At 43.7% G+C, this 23819-nt stretch overlaps 1 protein-coding gene across 2 annotated transcripts; it reads right to left on the bottom strand.

The window, feature by feature from the left end:
* Positions 1–1655: 1655 nt before the first annotated feature.
* On the bottom strand, positions 1656–22964 carry KLHL42 (kelch like family member 42). 2 transcript variants are annotated; one of them, XM_010805388.4, is made up of 4 exons: positions 22798–22929; positions 21974–22506; positions 12284–12477; positions 1656–7097 (listed from the first exon to the last, which is right to left on the bottom strand). In XM_010805388.4, exons 1-4 carry the CDS (start codon positions 22846–22848, stop codon positions 6646–6648), a joined length of 1230 nt encoding a protein of 409 aa, XP_010803690.1. In that variant the 5' UTR covers positions 22849–22929; the 3' UTR covers positions 1656–6645.
* Positions 22965–23819: the final 855 nt, after the last annotated feature.

The raw sequence follows: 23819 nt of genomic DNA on the forward strand, positions 1-23819 counted from the left end.
CAGAACCAAGAGCTCTCAGATTGACTGGCTAGACCCACTCTACCATCAGGGTAGGAAGTCCTTGCCAGTCTCTACAAGCAGGAAAATGTACACCATTTGACTTCTGATTTCTGCATACGATTTCCCCTTTTCCCTTTTCCCAAATGGCAGTTTGTGACCTGCATTGCCTCAGTTTCTTCAACTAAAGGGGGACTTATATTTATCACCTTGGATTGCTGTGAGGCCTTTTGTTTTGTTCAGTCCCTAAGTTATGTCCAACTCTTTGCAACTCCATGGACTGCATCGTGCCAGGCTTTCCTGTCCTCCATTATCTCCTGGAGTTTGCTCAAACTCGTGTCCATTGAGTAAGTGATGCCATCCAACCATCTCATCTTCTGTCGTCCCCTTCTCCTCCTGCTTTCAATCTTTCCCAGCATCAGGGTCTTTTCCAATGAGTCAGCTCTTTGCATCAGGTGACCAAAGTATTAGAGCTTCAGCTTTAGCATCAGTCCTTCCAATGAATATTCAGGATTGATTTCCTTTAGGATTGACTGGTTTGATCTCTTTACTGTCCAAGAGTCTCTCAGTTCTTCTCCAGCACCAAAATTCAAAAGCATCAATTCTTTGGTGCTCAGCCTTCTTTACGGTCCATCTCTCACATCCATACATTACTACCGGGAAAACCATAGTTTTGACTATATGGACCTTTGTCAGCTGTGAGGCCTAAATAAGTTAAAATTTTAAAATGCCTAGAGTTCCTAGAGTAAGTGCTCTATTAGTGTTGGGTGTGTATGAAATAAGTTCATTAGCTGATAGGCTGTCAGAGCTGGATGGTCACCCATGGGCTTTGGAGAGGATAACCCCTGACGACCCTGGACTTGGGACTCCATGAACTGGGATGTCACCTTGGATACAATAGCTAGATCTGATCTTTGTTTCTGTTAGGGAAAAGATGGGTGTGTCTTTGGTTTTTAATGGGGGGAGTAGTATATTTCAAGTTGGATCACTCTTAAAACTGTATGAGGAGACCTGTTCTCACAGGTCAAGCAACCAAAGGATAGAAGAAGATGGACACAGTGCCCATCCCTGGTGGTCTAGTGGTTAGGACTCCATGATTCCACTGCAGGGCTCCCATAGTTCAATCCCTTGTCAGAGAACTAACATCTCACCTGCCTTGCAGTGCAGCCAAAAGAATAAAAAGAAGGTGGACAGCCATGGATGGATATCATCTAGTAACTGAACTCTATTTTTGGACACTTACCCCTAGTGCTTTCTAAGCCTCACAGACCGTGAGTGTCATAGCTAACACTCCCAATAGAAACGGAACTATGTGTCTTAGTTTCCTTGAGCAAGAGGTGTTTAAAACAGTGGGAATGGTAGAAAACATGGGGAGGAACAGATCGTGAGGGGCCATAATTGGTAAGCTATGGAATTTTGACTTCATTCTTTTATTCAGAATTGCAAGGATTCAGAGCTCCTCCTCCCAGATCCATCTTCTTCAAACATTAACAGTTTTCATAAGACACTCCACGTGGTTCTTCCTCCACTAACTGGCTCATAGGTTAATCTGGCCTTCCAGCCAATCAGGAGCTCCCACCGACAGACACCTGTCTCCCCTCCCCTCCCAGCCCTGATCAGCCCTGAGTACACAGCAGGTACTTAACGGACAACAAACACCGATTTAGAACTATTTTATTTGAAGAGATTTTCTTCTGTAGTTCTAAACACAAAAGGAATGCTGTCTGAGTGAGTGCTTCATAGGCATCATTGTATTTAAATGAATCATGTGAATGTTTACATTTTAAGCCACACTGGAAACTGAAGACACAATACAACCATTTTAACCAAGAAAGTATCAATCATAACAAAACATAACTATTCATTCTATAGATTATCATTTTTTTCTAAAATGACCACTAGATATGAAAACATTGTAGAGACATCTAAAGAGTCCCTATTAAGTTTTTTTTAGAAAAACGGCATAATAATGCAAATTACATTTTCCTTTTCTTTACTAGTAATAAACTCTGACATCCACTTGACAAAGCACCAGCCAACCCCATCAAAGTCATTTTAGCACCCTTTTGCAACTCAAAATTGACCATCTTTTACATTTAATCTGTTTCCTACAGGAATGAATGGGTAAAACTGGTTATGTTAAGTGCTAAACTCAGTCTGTGTCAATTGGTGTGTATTTTATATTGTGTTCCTAAGTTAACACCAGAAAACAGAAAAAAAATATGCTTATGTGAATGAAATATACCCTTTAATAGTTATCACAAAGGCAGAAATCAACTGACTCTCAGTCAGGACTAGTATCTAGATGTCCATTTCTTTATTAATATTTTTGATCGAAGTGTGTTAAAGGCATAGGTATAAACACACACGTGAACAGCTGGCTTCTCTCCCAATACCTGCCTCCCTGGCTTTTCTCATCATTCTCATGGGATCAAGCTGTTGAGCTCTCAGCTCCATGAGCCATGGTGCCTACTAAGTATTTTTAAATAAAGCCAATCTCATATCATCCTTCTCAGGAAAATGAAGTACAGAGAAGACTACGGAAAGTAGTGAGAAAAGAGCATACGGTGAAAAAGAAAAAGAAAAACCACAGGATGTGATGTTTAAATTGAGTGTATAGCCGGTATGAATCAGCTAGTATGATGATCGTTAGTCAACCGTGTAAGGTAGGGGCCAGGCTGGGGCCAGGACTGAAGACGCAGGAATGCAACACGCCCCAGTGCACCTGATGAAAGCGGGCATCCTCCAGACAGTCTAAGACGGTCACGGCAAACATTTCCACAAGGCTGCAAGGTCTTCAAGGCTAGGGATGGTGGCTTACTTATGTCTGTCTCCCCACTTCTTAGCACTTTCTTGCACATGATAGAGATTTAATATGTATTTTGGGAAACCAGAAAACAGCTGAATCAGCTCACTGCTTTCACAGCCATTCTGGGTGGTGTCTACTCATGTCATTCATTCACTCCTCTGCCTAAGGCAGGGATGACAAAGAGACCTCATCTCACTCTGATGGTAATAGATGCCTGGAAGCATTAATGACATGGATTTTTAAGACCAATTTCTGCCACAGAGGCAAAAAGTGCTGCTCACTCGTAACGCCACCTTGAAGGAATGGCGGCATAGTGTTTCATCCTCCCCAGCCCTAGTCTAGGCGAAAGGCATCCAGTGAAGGACTCACCCATATTCCCTCTCTGTTGCTATGTTGTCTCTCAAGTGCTCTGCATTAAGCCACTGCCTATTAAGTGCTGGTCGACCAGGACAACACAGCCTTCACACTCGATTTACCTGTGCAGCCAAACACATAGGGTCATGACTTTACCTAGAAATCTGAAAACACGGCATTCACAACGCTCAAAGAGTAATGGTTTATCGAAAGAGAACAGGCATTTACTTGATTACTCACCTGGTAGAGAGTTTTGTCATGTCAGAACAATTTTAATTGATATCTAAGGCATTTGGAATTACTTAGGATTTTGGTTTTTTAAAAAAATGGCAGAGTTAAATTCTCTTTGGTATTCATGCTTAATCCTAATCTACTTGTTTCTTACTAGTATCCATAACCTTCTCAGTACTTCACTGTTAAGATTTAACAAATACAGTTGAAATAATCAACTCCTATACATTCATCAGACAAATGTTTAAAGGGAGGGGCCTCAGAAACTAAGGATGCAGAAAAGAAAGCCAGAAGGAATGACTGGAGAACCAATAACCTCCCTCTAACAATTCACACTCAGACCATGCTCAGTGAAACAGGGTGCTTCTGGCAAGGTGGCCAGCATTCAGGTCTTCCCAGTAACTCCCCTCTCCACAGTGGGAGGGCAGCAGCCCTCAAAAGCATCTCTGAAAATGAGAGAGCAGTTGGAGAAAGAGAAGAAACAAAAGGAGACTTTCAAGCAACATTGCCTTCATCATAGGTAAAGTCTTCAGTACAACATTGGCACCAGTGAGAGCATGAGGCTAAATTAAAATTACTCTCAAAACATCAACACAGCTAATGTGTATAGCAGGAAGGAAGTCTCAAATCCACAGGTCTCTCCTACCGCACCTTCTGGTTTGCCTAAGTACTGCTGGCACCCCCAAGGAAGTCTTGTTAGAGTCTGCGTATCTTAGAGCTTAATATGCCAGATGCCTGTGTGTGCGCGTGCACACTTGTTACACACACACACAGATGCACATACACACACGTTAAACTTGGTTTATAAAAAGCTTTGTGGATGAGAGTATGCCTTCACTTGGTCAAAGAATCTAATTGTTGGCACAAGGAAAATAGATCCAAAGAATGTAATCAAGAAGAGAACTGGTTGGCAGGAAACTTTGTATTTCTTATAATGTGGGTATTTACGAGCTCATCTCCAACTGTTTGTCCAGAATTAATTCAACTGGCTATAATCTTAGGAATATATAAGGTTAAGCCTTAAAAACGCTAAGATCTATAGTAACACAAGTTAACACTATCTAAAATAAATTAGATTTTTAAATATATGTAATGAAATTACTGGTCACTAGAAATTCAATTCTATAATGAATATAAATTAATATAAATCTATTATTAAAGTACTATTCCCAATAAAATTTAAGTCAGAGTTTGTTCTTTAAAAAAAAAAGAAAAACAAGGCTAAGTATTTGAGAATAAACGGATATGGCTTAGAAACCCTTCAATATTGTTGTTGATAAGATTATTTGGTAACAAGACACAAAGATCTATCTCCATGTCCACAATAAAGATTTACCTCATTTTACCTAATAGAAGTATTCCTGAAAAGTTGTGCAACTAGAATTTTTTACAACCAGACCCTTATTTTAAATCTACTAGGAGGTCATAGTTGTGAAGAAACCCTGTAGTGACTCCTTGTATAAACTGAAGCCTGTTAAGGTCATCTACTCCTCTGTGTCCACCTGCCCAGTGAATGCATCCTGGAGGCATCAGTAAGCATGCTGAATGCATGAATTTGCCCTAACAGTTTTTGTTTTTCTACAGGACCTTCTTAAAGTGAGGCACACTGAAACTGGAATGTTAGGACGGAACGACAGGATCCAGCTCACAATTTAAAGTTATTCCACTGCAAAAAATCAGAGGACTTCAAAAAATGTTTTTCAATGGAAAGAAAATTGCTTTGCATGTGTATATACAGGCATAACTCATTTCATGGTGCTTCACTTTACTATACTTTGCAGATTAATACACTGTTTACAAATTGAAGATTTGCGGCAACCCCACTTTGTCAGGTATAATGGTTAGCAGTATTTAATAATAATAGTATTTTTAAAATTAAGGTATGGACATTTTTTTAAGACATAATACTACTGAACACTTAATGGACTATATAGTATAGTGTAAACATAACCATTACATGCACTGGGAAACCCGAAAATCCTTTCAATTGGCTTTATTGCAGTGGTCTGGCACTGAACTGCAGCATATCCAAGAGATGCCTGTATATTTTTAAAGAAATGCTGATCTATGACTGGCAGAAGATTTTATTCATTGTTAACTACTTACTGTAAACAAACAACTCTTGAGCTGGGTTCCACTTGATTTACCAACTAAGGCAAATACAGCACCTTACCAAATTTCAGAAGTCCCAGCAGATGCTACTCCATCTCTAGGGCTTCTTTCCCGCTCTCTAGCACAAATGTTTCAAAGCTGTCCTCACTTTACCCCACAAAAGCAAAGCATGAATTAAAAAGCCAAGATTAAATCTGAAAGGTGTCTGACTTAAGTATAAAGTTACACTTTCAAACTTAAAGAACTAGGTCAAATACATTCGATAAAAGTAACTTTCAAAGGCATTTTTTTTCCTCTTATTTGGTGCTTCCTTCCCTTCCCATTTAAGACTCAATTTAAAAAATATAGAGATCCATTCTTTTAAACAATATATCCTCTTTTTTAAGAAATACAGAATGCCTAGCAATATAACCTATCTGACCACACAAATCTGCTATCTGCTACATGAATGAAATAAGAGGTTATACTGGCCTATTTACTCAGCATTCATAACTGTTAAAAAAAAAAAAAAGACTTGAAAAATAGCTGAGAACATTGTTACACAGGTTTGGGGGAGGACTGGGTGTTGGGTTCCACTGGTGTAAGTTTCCTGGAAAGTCATGTGCAAATAAAACAAATGAACACAGAACTCTAGTTTAAACACACTGCACACATGTGGGTGTGACCAGGGGAGAAAGACAGCGTTAATATTCATGTTTGTCAAGTAAATTAATAACAACAAAAAAAACCTCTCACTTAAGGTATCAATGATATTTCAAGTGACCTAAACAAAACAGATTTAAAAATCATCTTTAGCATTCTTACCAATTTTGACTTTGGCCCTTTACTAAACAGGCACAATGAATCTTCTTTTTGAAGATCAGTTTCAGACATTGGCCCAAGGGTATCACATTTGTACAAAAAACATTATCATGGATTTGCTCCCATAATTTAAAAATCAATAATTAAAAAAATAATAAAGTTGGTCTCTCTTTTTTCCCACAAGTTTTCAAGTAAATTAGTTCAAGTAAGCTTATTTACAGCTTCTGTATAAATGACCTAAAACTCACATTTTCCCTTTGAAAATGAGTCTCTCTGGAAATTGGACAGTTGTGTTTTTTGGTCTTGAACCAGGTTTCTTTTTCAATTCTAGGTCAATTCAGTCAGGTTTCTGTTTTATTGGGCAGATAAAGAGAAGAGACCAGCAAATTGTGTCCAAAAGCTGGGAAACGCCTAAAGGCTTCCCAACTATCTGAAAAGATATTGTACTTGAGGAAAACTCGGTGCTCCAGGCTGGTGGACAGGGTCACGTCTCTGCTCATGATGTAGATGCCATCGTTGTGCAGCGCGCACGTCAGGTTAAGGCCCGACTTCGATGTGTTCTCCTTGAGGTAGAGCCACTGGCGGGTGGCGGTGTTGTAGGACTGCACGGTGAGCATGTCCTCGCTCTGGCTGCCCCTTCGTGTGGGCCCCAGCTCGTGCAGACAGCCCCCCACGATGTAGATGGTCTCCTCCACCGACACCATCTGCTGCTTGCGGATGTGGACGTCGCACGTTTCGAAAAGAGTCCAGAGGTCGGCGGAGGGGCAGTACTGCAAGATGTTCAGGTTCCGGTCTGAAAGGCAGAGAGGAGCCGCGTGAGGACACCACCAGGGGGAGTGCCACCAGCCGCCCGGCTGGACCTGCACGTCTGCCTGAGCCTGAATGATTGATTGCCTCACAGAGGCCAAACTGCTTCCGGAAAGCGGAAGTTGGGAAAAGAGTTTGGGAAATGGCTGGGAGGAGATCCGTGTAGAATCCTCCCCACTGGGCTGGCATTCAGGCACGTCCCTCCCAGGCTGGCTCGCAGAGCCGGTCGGACCAGGGAGATGAGCCGCTGTGACAGAGCACCCAGCTCCTCCCTGGGACCCCTGCACCTTGGAGAACCACCAGGCCAGTGTAGGAAGAATCTGAGCCTCAGAGAGCCCTCATCAGTACCTAACAGAACGAGGGGCTGCCTAACGCAAATGACAGGCTGAGCCCCAAGAGGATCTATTCTTGACAACAGATTCTATGAAACAAGGCAAGTGAGCTGAGCGGGATCTCTGGAGCCGTCTAATGGAAAGGAGGCAGAGCTGCAAGTCAGAGAGATGCAAGAAAAAAAAAAAATCTGACCTCTGGCCTTTAAGCCAGAATCGCTTGGCAATTCTGTTTCCCAACTGTAACACCAGAGATGCGCCGACAATGGCTCTTTCCCCTCCCCTTGCCCATTTCACAAGAGATGGTTACTTATATACATATATTTTTTTGTTTTGTTTTGTTTTTAACATGGACCATTTTTTAGTCTTTATTGAACTCATTACAATATTATTTCTATTTTATGTTTTGTGATTTTTTGGCCCTGAGGCATATAGGATTGCACCCACACCCCCTATACTGGAATGAGAAGTCTTAATCACTGGACCACCAGGAAGTCCTGAGATGGTTAATTATTGTGTGGATATAATCGGATGGTAGATGAAAGACCACCCTAACATCATTTTCAATTAATACCTGTTTCAAGGAAAAATGTTGCCTAGTCTCTTTGAAAAATGCTTGTGAAATTGAAAATATCTAGTTTCCTTTTTCGTTTTTTTTTTTTTTTTAATTGTTCTTTTATTCTTTTCTCAAGGGAAGAATAAATGGAATATTTTAGCCTCAGCAAAAAAAAAAAAAAAAAAAATTAAAAATGCTCTGAATTATCCGAAAGAATGAACTTTCTGTTTGTTGTTTTTTAAACAACAGCATCAGTGTAAAGAGACAGGTCAGCTTGGGAACTGACGTTCAACGAAAGCCGCAGCCTTTTGATCGCCGCAGAAACTGGGAGCAGTACTTCCTCCTGAGACAGAAGGACCCACCCACAGAGGGCTGTAATTAAAGCTCCACCGTGCTCTCCGCTACAAGTCAAGTGCCTTGAGAGGGCACAGGGGATAAAGCGGACATTCTAGGAGGCAGCACTAAGGAGTCTGGTTACTAATCTACCAACAAGTCCTCCTGAGTAACCTGGTTCCCCATCCTATGAATAAAGGACCTATTCTGGCCAAGCGTCAGTGTATTTATTTCTCAGGTCCAGGTCTGAAGGTCCTTCCAGGTCTTCTGTAAATGTTTTCTCTCCTCACCCTACAAGGGCTCAGGCCATGATGAGGTTTGAGTTGGTGGAATGATCTTTTTGCATTTACACTGAGAGTTGACTCTGACATTTAACAAATCACCCCTCTTCCCTTTAGTGGTTACTACTACTTTCTATTGAATTTCATTTCTTCAGTGCTGGCCAAAGAATGAAAATAATCAAACAGTTATCATAAAAACGATGAATTATCCCTTACTAAATTTTAAAAGTATCACCTGACTTAAGTGAGTAGGTTAAAAAGCCAACTTCAATTCCTGATTTTTTTTTTTCATGGCAATTATGATGTCTTATTTTAAAGACAAGGAACTATTAGGAAATGCTGGGACAAGCCCAAGCAGAGGAGGAGGGGGCTTCAGAGGACAAGGAGCTGCCTGCCCTCTCATAGTAGAAAACTCATTTTCAGCCTTTGCACAAACAGCCATCCATCCACGTCACCTAACCATCCTGTCATGGGGATTTGGCTCAGGGAAGCCGGGTCAGGGATCACAGTGGGTGGCCCAAGTGAAGAAGGCACATTAGTAGTGGCCTGTGAAACTAGAAAACACACAAGCAAGGGTTTTCCAGGTCAAATCTAAAGAACATTTGCTCAGCCAGGGTCATGGAAAAACTAGGAAATCTACCAGTAGAGTCATCTTTGGGTTACAGTGCTGCCTGTCAGGGCTTCCCGACTCTGGGGTAGAAGAGAAACCAAGGGCTGTGTGTGCATTGGGTCAGCCCACAGGGCACATTCTGTGTCACAAAACCTAGGGAGGAATCAGAATTCTTAGAAATGTGCAAAAGTAAATAACTGTATTTACTTTCCTAGGAGAGGAGACACACAGATACACACAGAGGTACGTATGCACACACAGGAATTCTCTGGGGTCCATGGTTTAGTTAAGTCTATAAAGTTGACCACTGTAACCTGAACACCAATGCTGAAGTGAAAGAAGTGACTGCTAGGTCTCATTTTCTTTCAATTATTTGTAAAGGAAGAGTGGATGGATATCTTATCATCAGTGGAGAGTCACAAGGGATAAGTGATGAAAACTTGGTGTGAAAAAGAAAAACCTCACTGCTCCCCACGCACTTCTCTTCCCACGTCACCGTCCTTAAATTTATAAATAAAAACACCACCTACAGAAGGTTGAATGGTGGCCCCTGGATAGATATGTTCATCTTCTAACCCCCAGAACCTTTGAATGCCACTTTTTTCGGGAAAAGGATCTCTGCAGATGTAATTTTAGTTAAGGATCTAAAGAAGAGACCATCCTCTGGATAACCCAGGCAGCTCTAAATCCAAGAAGTATGTCCTTATAAGAGACAGAAGAGGATCCAAAGAAGACAAACAGTTGGCCAAGAGGCACATGAAAAGACACTCAACTTCTCTGTTAGAGAAATGCCAATCAAAACTACAATATAATATCACCTCACATGGGTCAGAATGACCATCATCAAAAAAAATCTATGAAAAATAAATGCTGGAGAGGGTGTGGAGAAAAGGAAACCCTCTTATACTGTTGGTGGGAATGTAAATTGATGCAGCCACTATGGAGAACAGTATGGAGTTTTCTTAAAAAACTAAAAATAGAACTACCATATGACCAAGAAATCCCACTTCGAGGTGTATACCCAGAGAAAACCATAATTCCAAAAGATACATGCACCCCTATGTTTATTGCAGCAGTATTTAGTATTGCAGTTTGTTGCAGCAGTATTTAGTATTGCAGTTTGTTGCAGCTTGCAACAGCCAAGACATGGACGCAACCTAAATATCCATCAGTAGATGAATGGATAAAGAAGATGTGGTACATATACACAATGGAATATTACTCAGCCGTAAAAGGCAATGGAATCGTGCCATTTGCAGAGATGAGGATGGACCTAGAGACTGTCATACAGAGTGAAATAAGTCAGAAAGAGGAAAATAGCATATACTAACATATAAGGGATCTAGAAAAGATGGTACAGGTGAACCTCTCTGCAAAACAGAAGTACAGACATAGACATAAAAAAGGAACATGTGGCCACCAAGGGGGAAGAAGGGGTGGGATGAATTGGGAGACTGAGATTGACATATATACACTATTGATACTATGTATAAAATAGTTAACCAATGAGCACGTACTGTATTGTACAGGGAACTCTACTCTGTGCTCTGTGGTGACCTAAATGGGAAGGAAATCTGAGAAAGAGGGAACATATGTGAACATACAGCTGATTGACTTTGCTATACAGGAGAAACTAACACAACGTTGTAAGGCAGCTAATGAAAGCAAATGTCACTCAGTCGTGTCCGACTCCATGGACTATACAGTCCATGCAATTCTCCAGGCCAGAATACTGGAGTGGGTAGTTGTTTCCTTCTCCAGGGGATCTTCCCAACCCAGGGATCGAACCCAGGTCTCCCGCATTGCAGGCTGATTCTTTACCAGCTGAGCCACCAGGGAAGCCCGCGAATACTGGAGTGGGTAGCCTATCCCTTCTCCAACAGATCTTCTGACCCAGGAATCGAACTGGGGTCTCCTGCATTGTAGGTGGATTCTTTACTAACTGAGCTTTCAGGCAATTACACTCCAATAAAAAAAATTTTTTTACAAGCTGTGAGATGCTCCCTACCAAGACCAGGAGTATAAAACCTATGGAGAAGCTTGTTATTTTCAAATCATTAACTATAAAATGTCCACCAAACAAAGTAGAAAACACATATGCGTACTGAATGCTCAGTCACTTCAGTTGTGTCTGACTCTTTACAATCGTATGGACTGTAGCCCGCCAGGTTCTCGGTCCATGGGATTCTCCAGGTGAGGAGAATACTGGCATGGATGGCCATGCCCTCCTCCAGGGGATCTTCCTGGTCCAGGGATCAAACCTACATCTCTTAAGTCTCTTGCATTTGCAGGTGGGTTCTTTACTACTAGAACCATCTGGGAAGCCCATTAGTCACTGAGTTGTGTTCAACTCTTTGCAGCCCCATGGACTGTAGCCTGCCAGGCTCCTCTGTCCATGGAATTCTCCAGGCAAGAATACTGGAGTGGCTTGCCATTCCCTTCTCCAGGAGATCTTCCCAACCCAGGGATCATTGCAGGCAGATTCTTTACCACCTGAGCCACCAGGAAAGCCCAGAAAACACATATGTGTGGTTTAATAAATAGCACAACCACCTCCCACTGCTGGTCAAGAAAGAATGCTCTTCATGCTCTTGTTCCTCCTATGATATGTGAACAGCCTGGAGCTGAATTTCTAGAATCTGTACCCCATATGTTTGTACCCGAACACAAGGGAGAAAGTGAAAAGAAAGACCTGCAAGGATGCATTGGCACTAAATCCCAGTGTTAGACGAGGCGGGTTCAGTGTACTTGAGAGAAAGGTAGGAGTTATCCAGCCAAATCACAGGATGGTTGACTACAGGGTGGGATTTCCAGAGCAGGAAGAAAATACATGTTTTCTTCACAGCTCCCCCGACACCATGCAATTTTCATGCTCATACAAAGGCATCAAAGACCCCTCTTTGATGTCCCACAGGATGCTTTTTTCCAGATATGTAAATATACAGTAAGAAATACATAACATCAGGCTGGTGTGCACTAGAGGGCTTCCTCTAGCCCCTCCCGTCCTCCCCCAGGCTGCCAAAGCTCACATGGAGGAGGACCACTTTCCAGGCCTTCACTTACCTCGGGTAGTGTATCCTCCAATGACATAAATTTTCCCCTTACACTCACATGCAGAGAACTCAGCCAGAGGGTTTGGTAAGGGTGCCACGAAATTCCAGGCATCCTGCTCAGGGTTGTAACACTCAACATTAGAAACGGCCTGCCCACCAATGGCGTAGAGTTTGAAGTTAACAGCCACGAGCTTGAAATTAGACCTGCAAGAGAGAAACAAAGGCCCACAAAGTCAGTTCTGATTACTCAAAAGACCACGGCACAATCTGCTAAAGCTGTGTGTGGAATCTGCTGGGTATTTGAAGGAAATGAGCTCTCCAAACAGGGTGCTGTTATGCCTGGGGACAGAGGAATGATGCAATAGCATCCGAGATTTCACCCATCCCCAAGAAGCCACAAAAATGGTGCATTCTCTACACTTTAGCTGTTGAAGGTAAGCAATTCAATGTAACAAGGACTAATCTTGCTTAGTTTAAACCAAGAATCAAAGACACTTTGTATGTGCTAAACTCAAGACCTCTATATCCAATCAAAAAATAATATAGTTGTAAAAAATAATTCACTCAGAAAGAAAAAACTCACAACACTGTAAATCAACTATACTTCTATAATAAGTAGACTGATTAAAAAATAAACTCAATACTCTCTCAAGAGTGGGAGCAATTACCCACTCCACTCCCTTGCCGTCTCTACTCACAGGGGGTAGGCTCCATCCTAGGATACATCAGCACTGCCTACACAGACAAGCACATGCCATATGTTTTCTACAGGGTGGTCCAAACACCCATTTACCATGAGTTCACTCAAGCAGACGGCTCACCCATCCTCCTCATGTGAGGGCATCTTCTACACTGCATGGCAACATACAAAGTAGAGGGAGGTAAGCACTGAACTAAACAGAAATATTTTGATCTGGCATTGTAAGAGCATTCATACATGTTAACTCAACAAATAACAGATATCAACAAATGCTCACCTATCACAAGAGTAAACAATTTTAAAAAGAGAAATGTATTGCTTTTAAGATTCATATTCAGTAATACAATTAAATTGCTTATTGGCTTCAGATACTAAATAAAAGTCTCATGACTTTCGGATAGAAAAGAAAAAATTAATTTCTTTCACTGTAGTACAGGGATTAATGGACTCCTTAAAGGCCAGGAAGGATAAGCATTTGGAAGTGCTGCGTGAGTTGACTGTGATACATGCAACGATCTCAACTTTACACTCATACAAGCAGCAGCACAGAGCCGCAGACCTGGTTCTGGACCTGCTCTGGCGATAACCAGCTATCTGACCTCCGTCTCAAGTGTGTAAACCACACCCATCCCAGGGCAGTGGAGACAACCAGAGCACACAGCATATCAGAAAGTACCAACACAATGATTTTGTCGAAAGCAACAATGTCCTACTAACGAATGGGGGTGCAGAGGCTCTAAATGTTCAAATGGAAAAAAGCATGTAAGAGGGTAGATTAAAAAGCAGTCATAAACAAGTAGCCATGCTGGACAGATGTTTAATAAACAATGATACATTATGATACAGAACGTATGTTCTATATAGCCACCTACTAAAAAACTAGGATTTTTTCAATGGTTCCTGTAATGTTTACATTTAAATGAGTTTTAGCTTAGTTGTGTTTTTCAAATCAGACAGTGAACAGAGTACTCTTCATCAAGAACCTCACACTGTCCATTAAACCCAATCGGCCATTCAGTTTTTCATGCTAGTAGACTTCACTGGGGTGGCAGTTACTGGGGGGTCCCTGGTTCACGGTGCTTACCTTTCCTGCTGCCACTGGTCCTTAAAATCTGACCGTGATGCCCTCTCTGTGTGTGCAAATTTGGGGAACCAAAGGAAATAAAGCTTGTAAATAAGCACTAAATTTTACTAGCCCACAATTTGTTTTTGTTCCCCAAAGGTACACAAATAGTAAATTTTGTAAGATCAAAACAGCGTTTGATATTCCTCCAGCATAATCATTTGTCCTGTGCAATATGTAAGGGACTTCTTTCTGAGGCTGAATGAACAGGCAGCTAAAAGTAAACAACTCCATCTCTCCAGACCCCAATATGCTCAAATTCACTTGAAAAGAGAAACAGTTTTCAATATTGAATTTATGATGAAATTGCCACCCAAACACAGGCCACTTGATGAAGAGGCAGACGGCCAAGGATTATGAACCCAGGCTTGTATGGGGAAGTCTCAGCTCCCCTGCTAAACAGCTCTGTGACCTTGAACAAGGCATTGAATCTCAGCTGATGCGAGTCTCAGTTTCCCCACTTGTGAAGGGGGGAAAAGAAAAGCATGTTGTTAAGAGTTAAGAAGGGTAATCTACAGAAAGAGATCACTGCCTGCATGTCCCTGCCTATGTTTCTTAACCTCAGGAGGATTAGTTTCTCGTCGGGCAACTGCAGCCGTCACTGGCTGCAAAGTACAAAGTGCTGGATTTCTGTACAAAGCACTCTCATGTCCATAAATCCTTGCCTTTTCCCATTTTCTGAAAGTAAGTCTTCCATTCTTCACATCCTACAGGGTAAAGGTATGAATCCAACATAGCAATTATTTTAATTATCACTTTTATAGGGTTTTTCCTAATACTGATCCCAGATATCCTCCATTCAGAAAGGAAAAAGGATTTTTAAATCAAATAATTATTTGCTGTCGCTACATACTTGACTTAAACAGTGGATAGAAATGAAAGTGAGAAAAATTAGATGATGATCTAGTTTCTTTCACTTAGAAGAAATCAAAAGCTCTTGAAATCCTTCCAAGCTAAGTAACATGAACCATGCTAACCACCAGCACACAGGTATCAAAGACAAACAAGAACTACACAACCACCCTCGCTGCAGTAGCTACATAGGACGATTGGGGTCTGAGAGGCTGGAGTGCCACTCAATGAACTCACTGCGCCTCAGTTTCCTTTCGGGGAAAATGGAGCCAACAGAAAGGCCCCCCTTACAGAGGCCCTGGAGGACACCTAAAGTAGTGACCACAACACGCAGCCCTGAGTAAAAGCTCAAGAACTGTAAACCACCAGCAGGTCTTGCGGCTTAGAAAAGTTGTTACCATTAGGGTAAAACTTGGAGCGCAAAGCTCGCTCCTTTCTCCCGTCCTTTCCCAAGCTCTCTGAGAAAGATGGTGCAGTCTGTGGACCACTAGGGCCTTCTGTCTCCTCCTTCCCCTATGCTACTTCCCCACATAGTAGGGTGCCCTGGGGACCAGTAAGGGGAGAAGGAAAGGTTAGGAGACAGAAGTAGTCATGCCTGCTCCCTACTACCAACCATCTCTGAGAAAACCTAACCCACAAAACAATTTAAACTGTTGGTCAAAATTACATTGGGTGAGGGGAGGTGAATAGACATATGGTTTTCTTTACTTCATGGGGCTTTCCTGGTGACTCAGATAGTGAAGAATCTGCCTGCAATGCGGGAGACCTGGATTCAATCCCTGGATCAGGATGATCCTCTGGATAAGGGAAAGGCAACCCACTCCAATATTCTTGCCTGGAGAAGTCCATGGCGTCTCAGAGTTGGACAAGACTGAGTGACTAACACACTTTACTTCATGCTATCCTGAGGCTCCACTGCAATTCACCATAGAGGACAACATTTCTCAAAGGTTCCATCACTCTAGAAAAGTTCTAAAAGAAACTTTGGCTCAGAGGAAAGAGGACAGCCAAAGCTGACAAGTGTAATTCCTTCCAGGCCAAGGACTTGTTTGGTAGGTTTCTCTCCTAGTCTTGCTGTACTCACATGTAGAACAACCCTACTCTGATTTCAGAGCAAGGGTACAGGGCAACACAAGAGATTAGAGACAACTCTAGAAACAGAGAAGTTAACGAACTGATGACTGCAGCGGTGCCAGTTCCTGCAAGTTATCCCAAATTAAAGCGAGGAAGGGAAGCAAGTAAGTTTGTGGGCACACAAGTTTCTACACAGGCAGAATTACATCCTGACAACTCCAGAGATCAAATCCACATTCAGACCACTGGGCAGTACTGTGTGCTTGGACTTCAAAGCAGCCTCTCCAGCAGCGTTGTGTACTCATTGCCATTTTAAGTAGAAGGCACAATCCTAAACGTTTCTTTTTTTTCTTTTCTTTTTTGGTTCACCACTGGTCATTTAGCATCATTTTCTCTAGGGTGTAAAGGGCTTTATAAATCTCTCCGTCCCAGGGGAGTCTAAGTTCCCACCTGTCCCTTGTTATTTAGGATTATGGGATCATTTTACTGTTCAGTGCCCATGGAAAGTAGGCTGCTCTGTCTTTGATCCCTTTGTCAATGGTCCAGTTAACCTCAGCAAAGGCAAGTGAATGGGGTGAATGTGAAATGCTGTGTAACCAGGGGTCAAAATCTGCCCATTCTACTCAAGGTTTCTTCCAGTCTTTCTTCCAGTCTCCTAAGTTTCTTCCAGTGTTTCCGGAGCCTGTGTGGGACACATTATCCAGCAATAATTCCATTCCAGGCTTCACTTTTATTTGTCTTATCATCTAAATTCAACTATAAACTTCTTCAGGGCAGAGCCATATCATTGCGTGGTTTATTCAACAGTGACCAGAACAAGGCTGGCACAGAGGCTGTGGTGAGGGCTGAGATTTACACGAGGAAATTCTGAGAAGCAACCCAGGATCATGAAATATCTGAGCTCAACTTCTTGGAAGAAAATAATTTTTAAAAGGAAAAGTTAAAGGTTTTCATGAAGACAGTCACCATCAGTCATGAAGCCAAAACCTGTAAATGCTCCAAATGGTTATACTGAGTCAATGAATATTTAAATTTTGGTTACTCTACTTTTTACACACCTTGACCAATTTTTTAAAAAGTGGAGTAACCAAGCTCCAAGTAGGGCTTCCCTGGTGGCTCAGATAGTAAAGAATCCGCCTGCAAAGTAGGAGACCCAGGTTCAATCCCTGGGTTGGGAGGATCCCATGAAGAAGGAAATGGCAACCCACTCCAGTATTCTTGCCTGGAAAATCCCATGCTCAGAGAAGCCTGGAGGGCTACAGTCCATGGGGTCGCAGGGAGCTGGCCATGATTGAGCACTAACACTTTCACTACTCCACTTTTTACACACCTTGAGCAATTTACTTTCTGTGCTTCAGTCTCTGCCTCCGTAAAACAGGGACCTAATATAATCCTTGAGAAGAATAAGTGAGAAGATACATGCAAAGCAGTAGTACAGAGTACTAGGTACTAGACAGTACCCAGCACAGAGTAAATGTTCAATTAAATGTTACTTACTATTATTTTTCAGCAATTCTAAGTAACTAAAATGACTATAATGACTTACAAAATAAAAATATTCACTGCAATGTTACATTTTTAAAGGAACAAAAAGATACATTCACTTTTATTACAATAATGTAAAATATATTCCACAGTTCAAAAAAGCCATGCATTTAAAGCATTTATTGCTTACCATGTTAGCAGTATAAATATACATAAGCATTGAATAAGCAGTAGGTCCCAATCCGAAGAGAAAGAAAAAAACAAAAACAGAAAATTTCATTTCAGGGTGAGGAGTATGCTAGAAAAGAAAGCATGGTGTTTCATCATTTAGTCCAGTTGAGGGTTCGGGGATGGAATCCTGGTTGAGATTATGTCAGATCTGAGTCAAAGTATGAAGGAGAAAAGGTTAAAATTCCAATATGGCACCCAATTCTAAAAATATAATGAAAAAAGGTATCTGTGTAGAAAGAATAATAATAACTTGAAAATACATAAGAATAATTAAAACAACAACAACAACAACAAAAAACAGACCAGACAAAGGTAATAAAAGAAACCTTTCCCGAAGGACCAAAAACCCCCCAAAATACATGGAAAAGCAAACCATTTTTCCATCTGCAAAGTATCAGAGAACTGTGAATCCTCCTTCAAATTAACCTATGATACACTGTAATTCCAATCAAAATTCTAACAGGACTTGACAAGAAGATTCTAAAGTATATCTGAAGGAGAAAATGTATCAAGAATAACCAAGAGAATTAAAACAGAACAAATGGGTCTCTGTGCTATAAGACAATAAAATAGGTTCCCAAGCTACAAAAATTTAAAAATGCGTTATTACTATAGGAATGGCTAAACTGCCCACTGGAAAACAGGGAAATTAGCATAGGATAACTGGTTTAGCAAATCACAGTGAAGAACCAAGACTACTGAACATTCAGGAAACGTGTTATAACCTAAGATCCCCAAAAGATTCAGATGTAAGTATAAAATGGCAAAACTATAAAAGTAACAGCACGAGACAGATGCGGGCTCTCCTAGTAGAAGCCTTCCTTGTAGAAAGCCTTTCCTATGCAAGATAAAAAGCTCATAGGACGCAGACGACAAAACTGACTACGAACTATTGAAATGCTTTTCCTATAAAAGCAAGTGAAATTGCTCAGTCGTGTCCGACTCTTTGTGACCCCATGGACTGTAACCTACCAGGTTCCTCCGTCCATGGGATTTTCCAACCAAGAATACTGGAGTGGGTTGTCATTTCCTTCTCCAGGAGATTTTCCCGACCCAGGGATTGAACCTGGGTCTCCCACATTGTAGGCAGATGCTTTACCATCTGAACCACCAGGGAAGTTCCCTTTCCTATAAAAATACCCTATAAACATGAAGCCCAAAACTGGATGCTCACAAGGCCAGTTCTTATTGTTGTCGACTTGCTTGTTTTTTAAATGGAGTACGGTGCCAACATTTAAAAATTGAGCTGTCTGGCGACACCATTCCTCACGCCTATGGCAGTAACAGCTGTGGTCGCGATGTGGCGCCCTCTTGTGGTGGATTAGTAACTCTCCAGTTCATCATAACCCTTCCAAACCCCTCTATTCACTGGCTCTACCTGCCTGGTCACTTCTGGCATTTCATTTTTGACCTTTATGATAAAAAAAAAGGCAGATGAAAAACATGTGCAACACTACCTAATAGATAACAGTTATTATCTATATACAAGAAGAGAATTTCTGAAATTAATACAAAAAAGATAAGCCAATTTTTTAAAAACTGGGAAAGGCCATTTATAAAAGATATGCTAAGTCACTTCAGTCATGGCCGACTCTGTGTGACCCCATAGACGGCAGGCCATCAGGCTCCCCCGTCCCTGGGATTCTCCAGGCAAGAACACTGGAGTGGGTTGCCATTTCCTTCTCCAATGCTTGAAAGTGAAAGGTGAAAGTGAAGTCGGTCAGTTGTGTCCGACTCTTAGTAACCCCATGGACTGCAGCCTACCAGGCTCCTCCGTCCATGGGATTTTCCAGGCAAAAGTACTGGAGTGGGGTGCCATTGCCTTCTCCAATAAAAGATAAACACATGGCCAATAAACATATGAAACAAACAATCTCTCCTCCAAGCAGAGACAGTCACACCAGTGTTTTTGTCCATTATAATGGTAAAGATAAAAACTGTTCATAATGTCTTATCTTGGCAAGAATTTAGGAAACTGGCAAGCTGAAACACTGTCGCTAAGAGAGGCAATTAGATCAATTTTTGATGAGAAATTTGGCAGGAGCTACCAAACTTTAAAATGCATGTATACTTTGTTCCATCTACCCAGGGATTCCAGGCATTTGCCATATAGAGCTAACATACACCAACTAAGATAGGCACACATATTCAAAGACAATATGGGATTTTTATAATGGCAAACGGAAGTGACCCAAATGCTCAGAACTGATTACAGTACTGTGCATCCATAGGCTGGAATACTACACAGCCATTAACAAGAGTGAGGTGGGTCTACATTTGCTGATACAGAAAAAAACTCTCAGAGTGGCAATACCAAGGGCCATAATAATCAGCATAAGCTAAACAATTTTGCAGTAAAAATATGTATAAGATGCATATATACTCCAACATGTAAATGCATACATATATATTTTCCCCTGTAAACCATTACTGTATTTATAAATATACATTTGTGATGTATATTATGTATTTATATATTTACATTAATATGTCTATAGATACACATATGTTTTACTCCATGGTTTTTCAATGTCAGTTGCAATTTTTCTAAGTATGTATTTATGCATTACTGGAATTCTTGTTTTTTCCTCCCTAAAGAGGACAGTAAGGAGTTCTGCAGGGGTGGCAGGGAAGGACTACCAGAGATTTGGAGAGAAAAAAGAATCATGTGAGGTGCTGTGTTAAGGGTTGTGGAGCTGGGTTTGTGTGCTGAGCACCAAATGCACAGCAGGAGACATGGGAGCACAGGTGCCAGCCTGCTGGCCCTTCTACCCTGATCTTGGCATCTTCTATCACGACTGCACGTTCCTTGCTTGCTTCAACAAAGACTCTTAGAATCCATTTAGAAGTAACACTGTGATATCAGATTTTCAATACAGCAGTGTAAATAATGCACTAGAGAGGGGATAGAAAAAAATACGCCAACCTGTAGATGGTTATCACCTCCCTCAAGGAGGAATTAGTAGTAATGATCTTTCTATGGCCATACTACCCTGAACATGTCCTATCTTGAAAGCTAAGCAGGGTCAGGCCTGGTTAGTACTCGGATGAGAAAAGTGACAGTCTTTCTGCTTCTTCATTCTTTGCCCTTTTACCATGTTTTCTAGAACAACTATGCATTTTTTTACCATGAAAAAACAAACAACACGTTCCAAATTGAATTTTATATTATAGTAGAAATAAAGCCAGTGTACCCTCCCCCACTCAGCCTAGAGGGGCATCTTAAGTCAAGCAAATCTGTGTAATGACCTTCTCATTCTTGTTAAGACTTTCTTTGCACAGTTGTGAGTCCCCCAACTCCTTGTTCCACACTTCAGGGCAGGAACCACGGTGGAGGTTGGGCGGGCGGCGGAGGGGGGGGGCTTGAGATAGACACAGATGGGCCAGAAGAAAGGGCATGCCTGTCCTTTCTTGAGTTACATTGATTCTTCTCCCCACTTCTGAATGGCTCTGGGCCATCCTGGGCTCTGCCATCGTTTTTTTTTTTTTTCCCTACCACTTCTTCCTGTAATTTGCCCTTGTTTTTCTATTCCATCCCTGACTCTGTTCCCTCTTCCTGCCCCTGATTTCTTCCTTTTCCTTTCTTCAAGTCACCCAAGTGCATGTTGAGAGGGATTTGCAGGATGGGAAGGGAAAGGTTGGGGTGGATGATCATATTCTAATTCTGCAGGTGACCAATGCCAGGCTCAAGTCTTGAGTCCATGATGAAGACTGTCTGGGAAGAAAAGTGAGATGCAAAAGAGAATAAAAAACAAGGAAGGTAATCCTGGATAGCTAATATTAGTAGAAGCCTAATGATTATTTTCTGATCACAGATTGGTAAGCTTCAAAGTCATCAACAAGAACATCCAAAGTCAGTGTTACAGGTTACCGTGTGTCATTATAATCAGGATTAGTTCCTAAAAGAAAATAAAAATAAAAGCAAAATTAAATAAAGTTTTCTTTGGAAGTATCCTTCTAGGAAAACCCAAAAAAGGCAATTCGTCTGAAGGCAAAAATACTGGCTAAGAAAACCACGCAGCGAGCTGACCTCCTTGGGGGCTTCTGCTTCCCTGCAATTTATTAGTTCATTGGGAACTTTGCCAGAGTCAAGGCCAACCACATTCCCAAGCAAGCCATTCCCATCTCAGAACAACCTCCAGTGACTGCTGTTGACTCCACTGGAGTCAACCTGAGGGGTATGGCTTCCGGAACAGGTGGATGCGCTGGAACGCAGTAGCTGGCTGGGTGCTTACCTCTTCTGGTTCATGGAGGCCACCTGGAGCCACTCATTGGTGCTGGGGTTGTAGGAATGCGCCGCGGAGATCTCCTGGCTGGTGATCCTGTACCCGCCCACGATGAAGAGGTAGTTGTCCAGGATGGCAGCCCCGTACCCCCTGACATTCACCAGGTCGGGAGGAAGGTTGTTGGCCAGCGGGAACCAGCGCTCCGTCATCTCCTCGTACCTGAGCATGGACGGGGGCTCCCCTTGGTAGGGGTGAGGGGCCAGGGGTCCCCCCAAGAAGTCCCCCAGGGCCACGAGGACGGGAGTCCCGGTCATCCGGGCCTCTCTCAGCCTCTGCTTCAGGCTGACATCCCCAGGGGCCGGAGGAGAAGAGCCCAGGAGGTGGAACTGGGGCTTGCACAGCACCTCGTGGAAGTGGACAGCCATGAAGCGCAGGCAGGCCTCCTGCAGGTCCGGGAGCCCGTACACCTGCGCCAGGCGGTACAGCTCCAGGCAGTTGGTGAGCCGCACCTGGGACAGCAGCAGCTGCAGCAGAGACGTGACCTGCAGGAAGGAGGCCGCCTCCACCAGCTCAGATAGCAGGCTCGCCTCGTCCATGTCCTCCTCCTCCTCCTCGGCCCCGCCACCCGGCTCCCCGCGCCGGCCCAGCAGCCAGCCCTCGCGGGCGCCGCCCGCATTGATGAAGTCCAGCACCAGGCGCAGGCCCGGGGCGCTGAGGCCGCGCAGCTGCTGCACCTCGGGGCCCCCGGCCTCCGGGCTCAGGGCCTCGCGCATGCCGGAGCGGTAGAGGGCGCGGAAGTAGTCGCTCTGCTCGATGAGCTTTCGCTTGCTCACCGGGTAGCAGCGGTCCTCCAGGCGAATCTGCACCATCTCGTCGGCCGACATGGCCGGGGGACCGGGGGCGGCGGGGGCTCCCGCCAGCTCTGCGCGCTCGCCTCCCGCCCCCGCGCGCGCTCGCCGGGTTCCGGGTGGCCGCGGAGCGCGGGGAGGAGGCGGCGGCGGTGCGGGGCCGCCCGCTCCCGCCCAGCCTCCCAGGGCCGAGGCGGCCCCTCCTCCCGGTCCCGGGGGCGGTGGCTCGGCCTCGCCCCCCCGCCCCTCCGGCCTCGGTCCGCGCCAAAAAAGGCCGGGGCAGCGCGCGCTGCCCGCTCGGGTCGTCCCGGGCCGTCAGCCGGGAGGGGATCCCAGCCTCCAGCCGCAGCCTCCTCCCACGGCCGGCTTCTCACTTCCGCCCGCGGGACCCCTGCCGCCGCCGCCGCGCTCCGGCTTTCAGGGAGGGCAGGAGGCGGCGGGTCTCGGGAGCCGGGAAGGCGCCTCCCCGCGTCCTCCCCCGCACGCCGGGCGCCGTGACCCTGCTGCCCGCCGGGGTGCAGCGCCGCTCCGCGCGCGCGGGATACGGGAGGAAGCTTTGCCTTCCACCGCGCCTTACCAGCGGGAAGGAAACGCAAGAGAAAGGGGCGTGGAAGGAAGGGCATGAAATGAGTCGAGGTCTAGGGAGTCGAAAAGACATCACGCGTGGGGTCGCGCATCCGACCGAGTCCGTCCTCGGGTCTGGGGTGGGGACCGAGGCCCGCGGGCCGTCTCTGGACGCGTAGGTGGCACCTCGGGCTCATTCCTCGTAAGGGTCATCGTGGAGGAGCCATCTTGCAGGAAGAAGGGCCTGCTGGATGGCTGCAGGTTGTGCAGGGCTGCGAAGCAGAGGAGCGTGTGCGCACTGCTAGGGCCTGTGCTCTTTGTGCTATTAAAAGAAAGAAGTACGACTCAATAAACGTAGATCAGCTGCCTTTCAAAGTATTTTCTAACAGCCATTGCATTCCCGGTTTCATTTTGGTGGGACTAGCCACCCTGGAATGTTACTT

This window comes from Bos taurus, chromosome 5, assembly GCF_002263795.3.
Source record: "Bos taurus isolate L1 Dominette 01449 registration number 42190680 breed Hereford chromosome 5, ARS-UCD2.0, whole genome shotgun sequence".
Lineage (NCBI taxonomy): Eukaryota > Metazoa > Chordata > Mammalia > Artiodactyla > Bovidae > Bos > Bos taurus.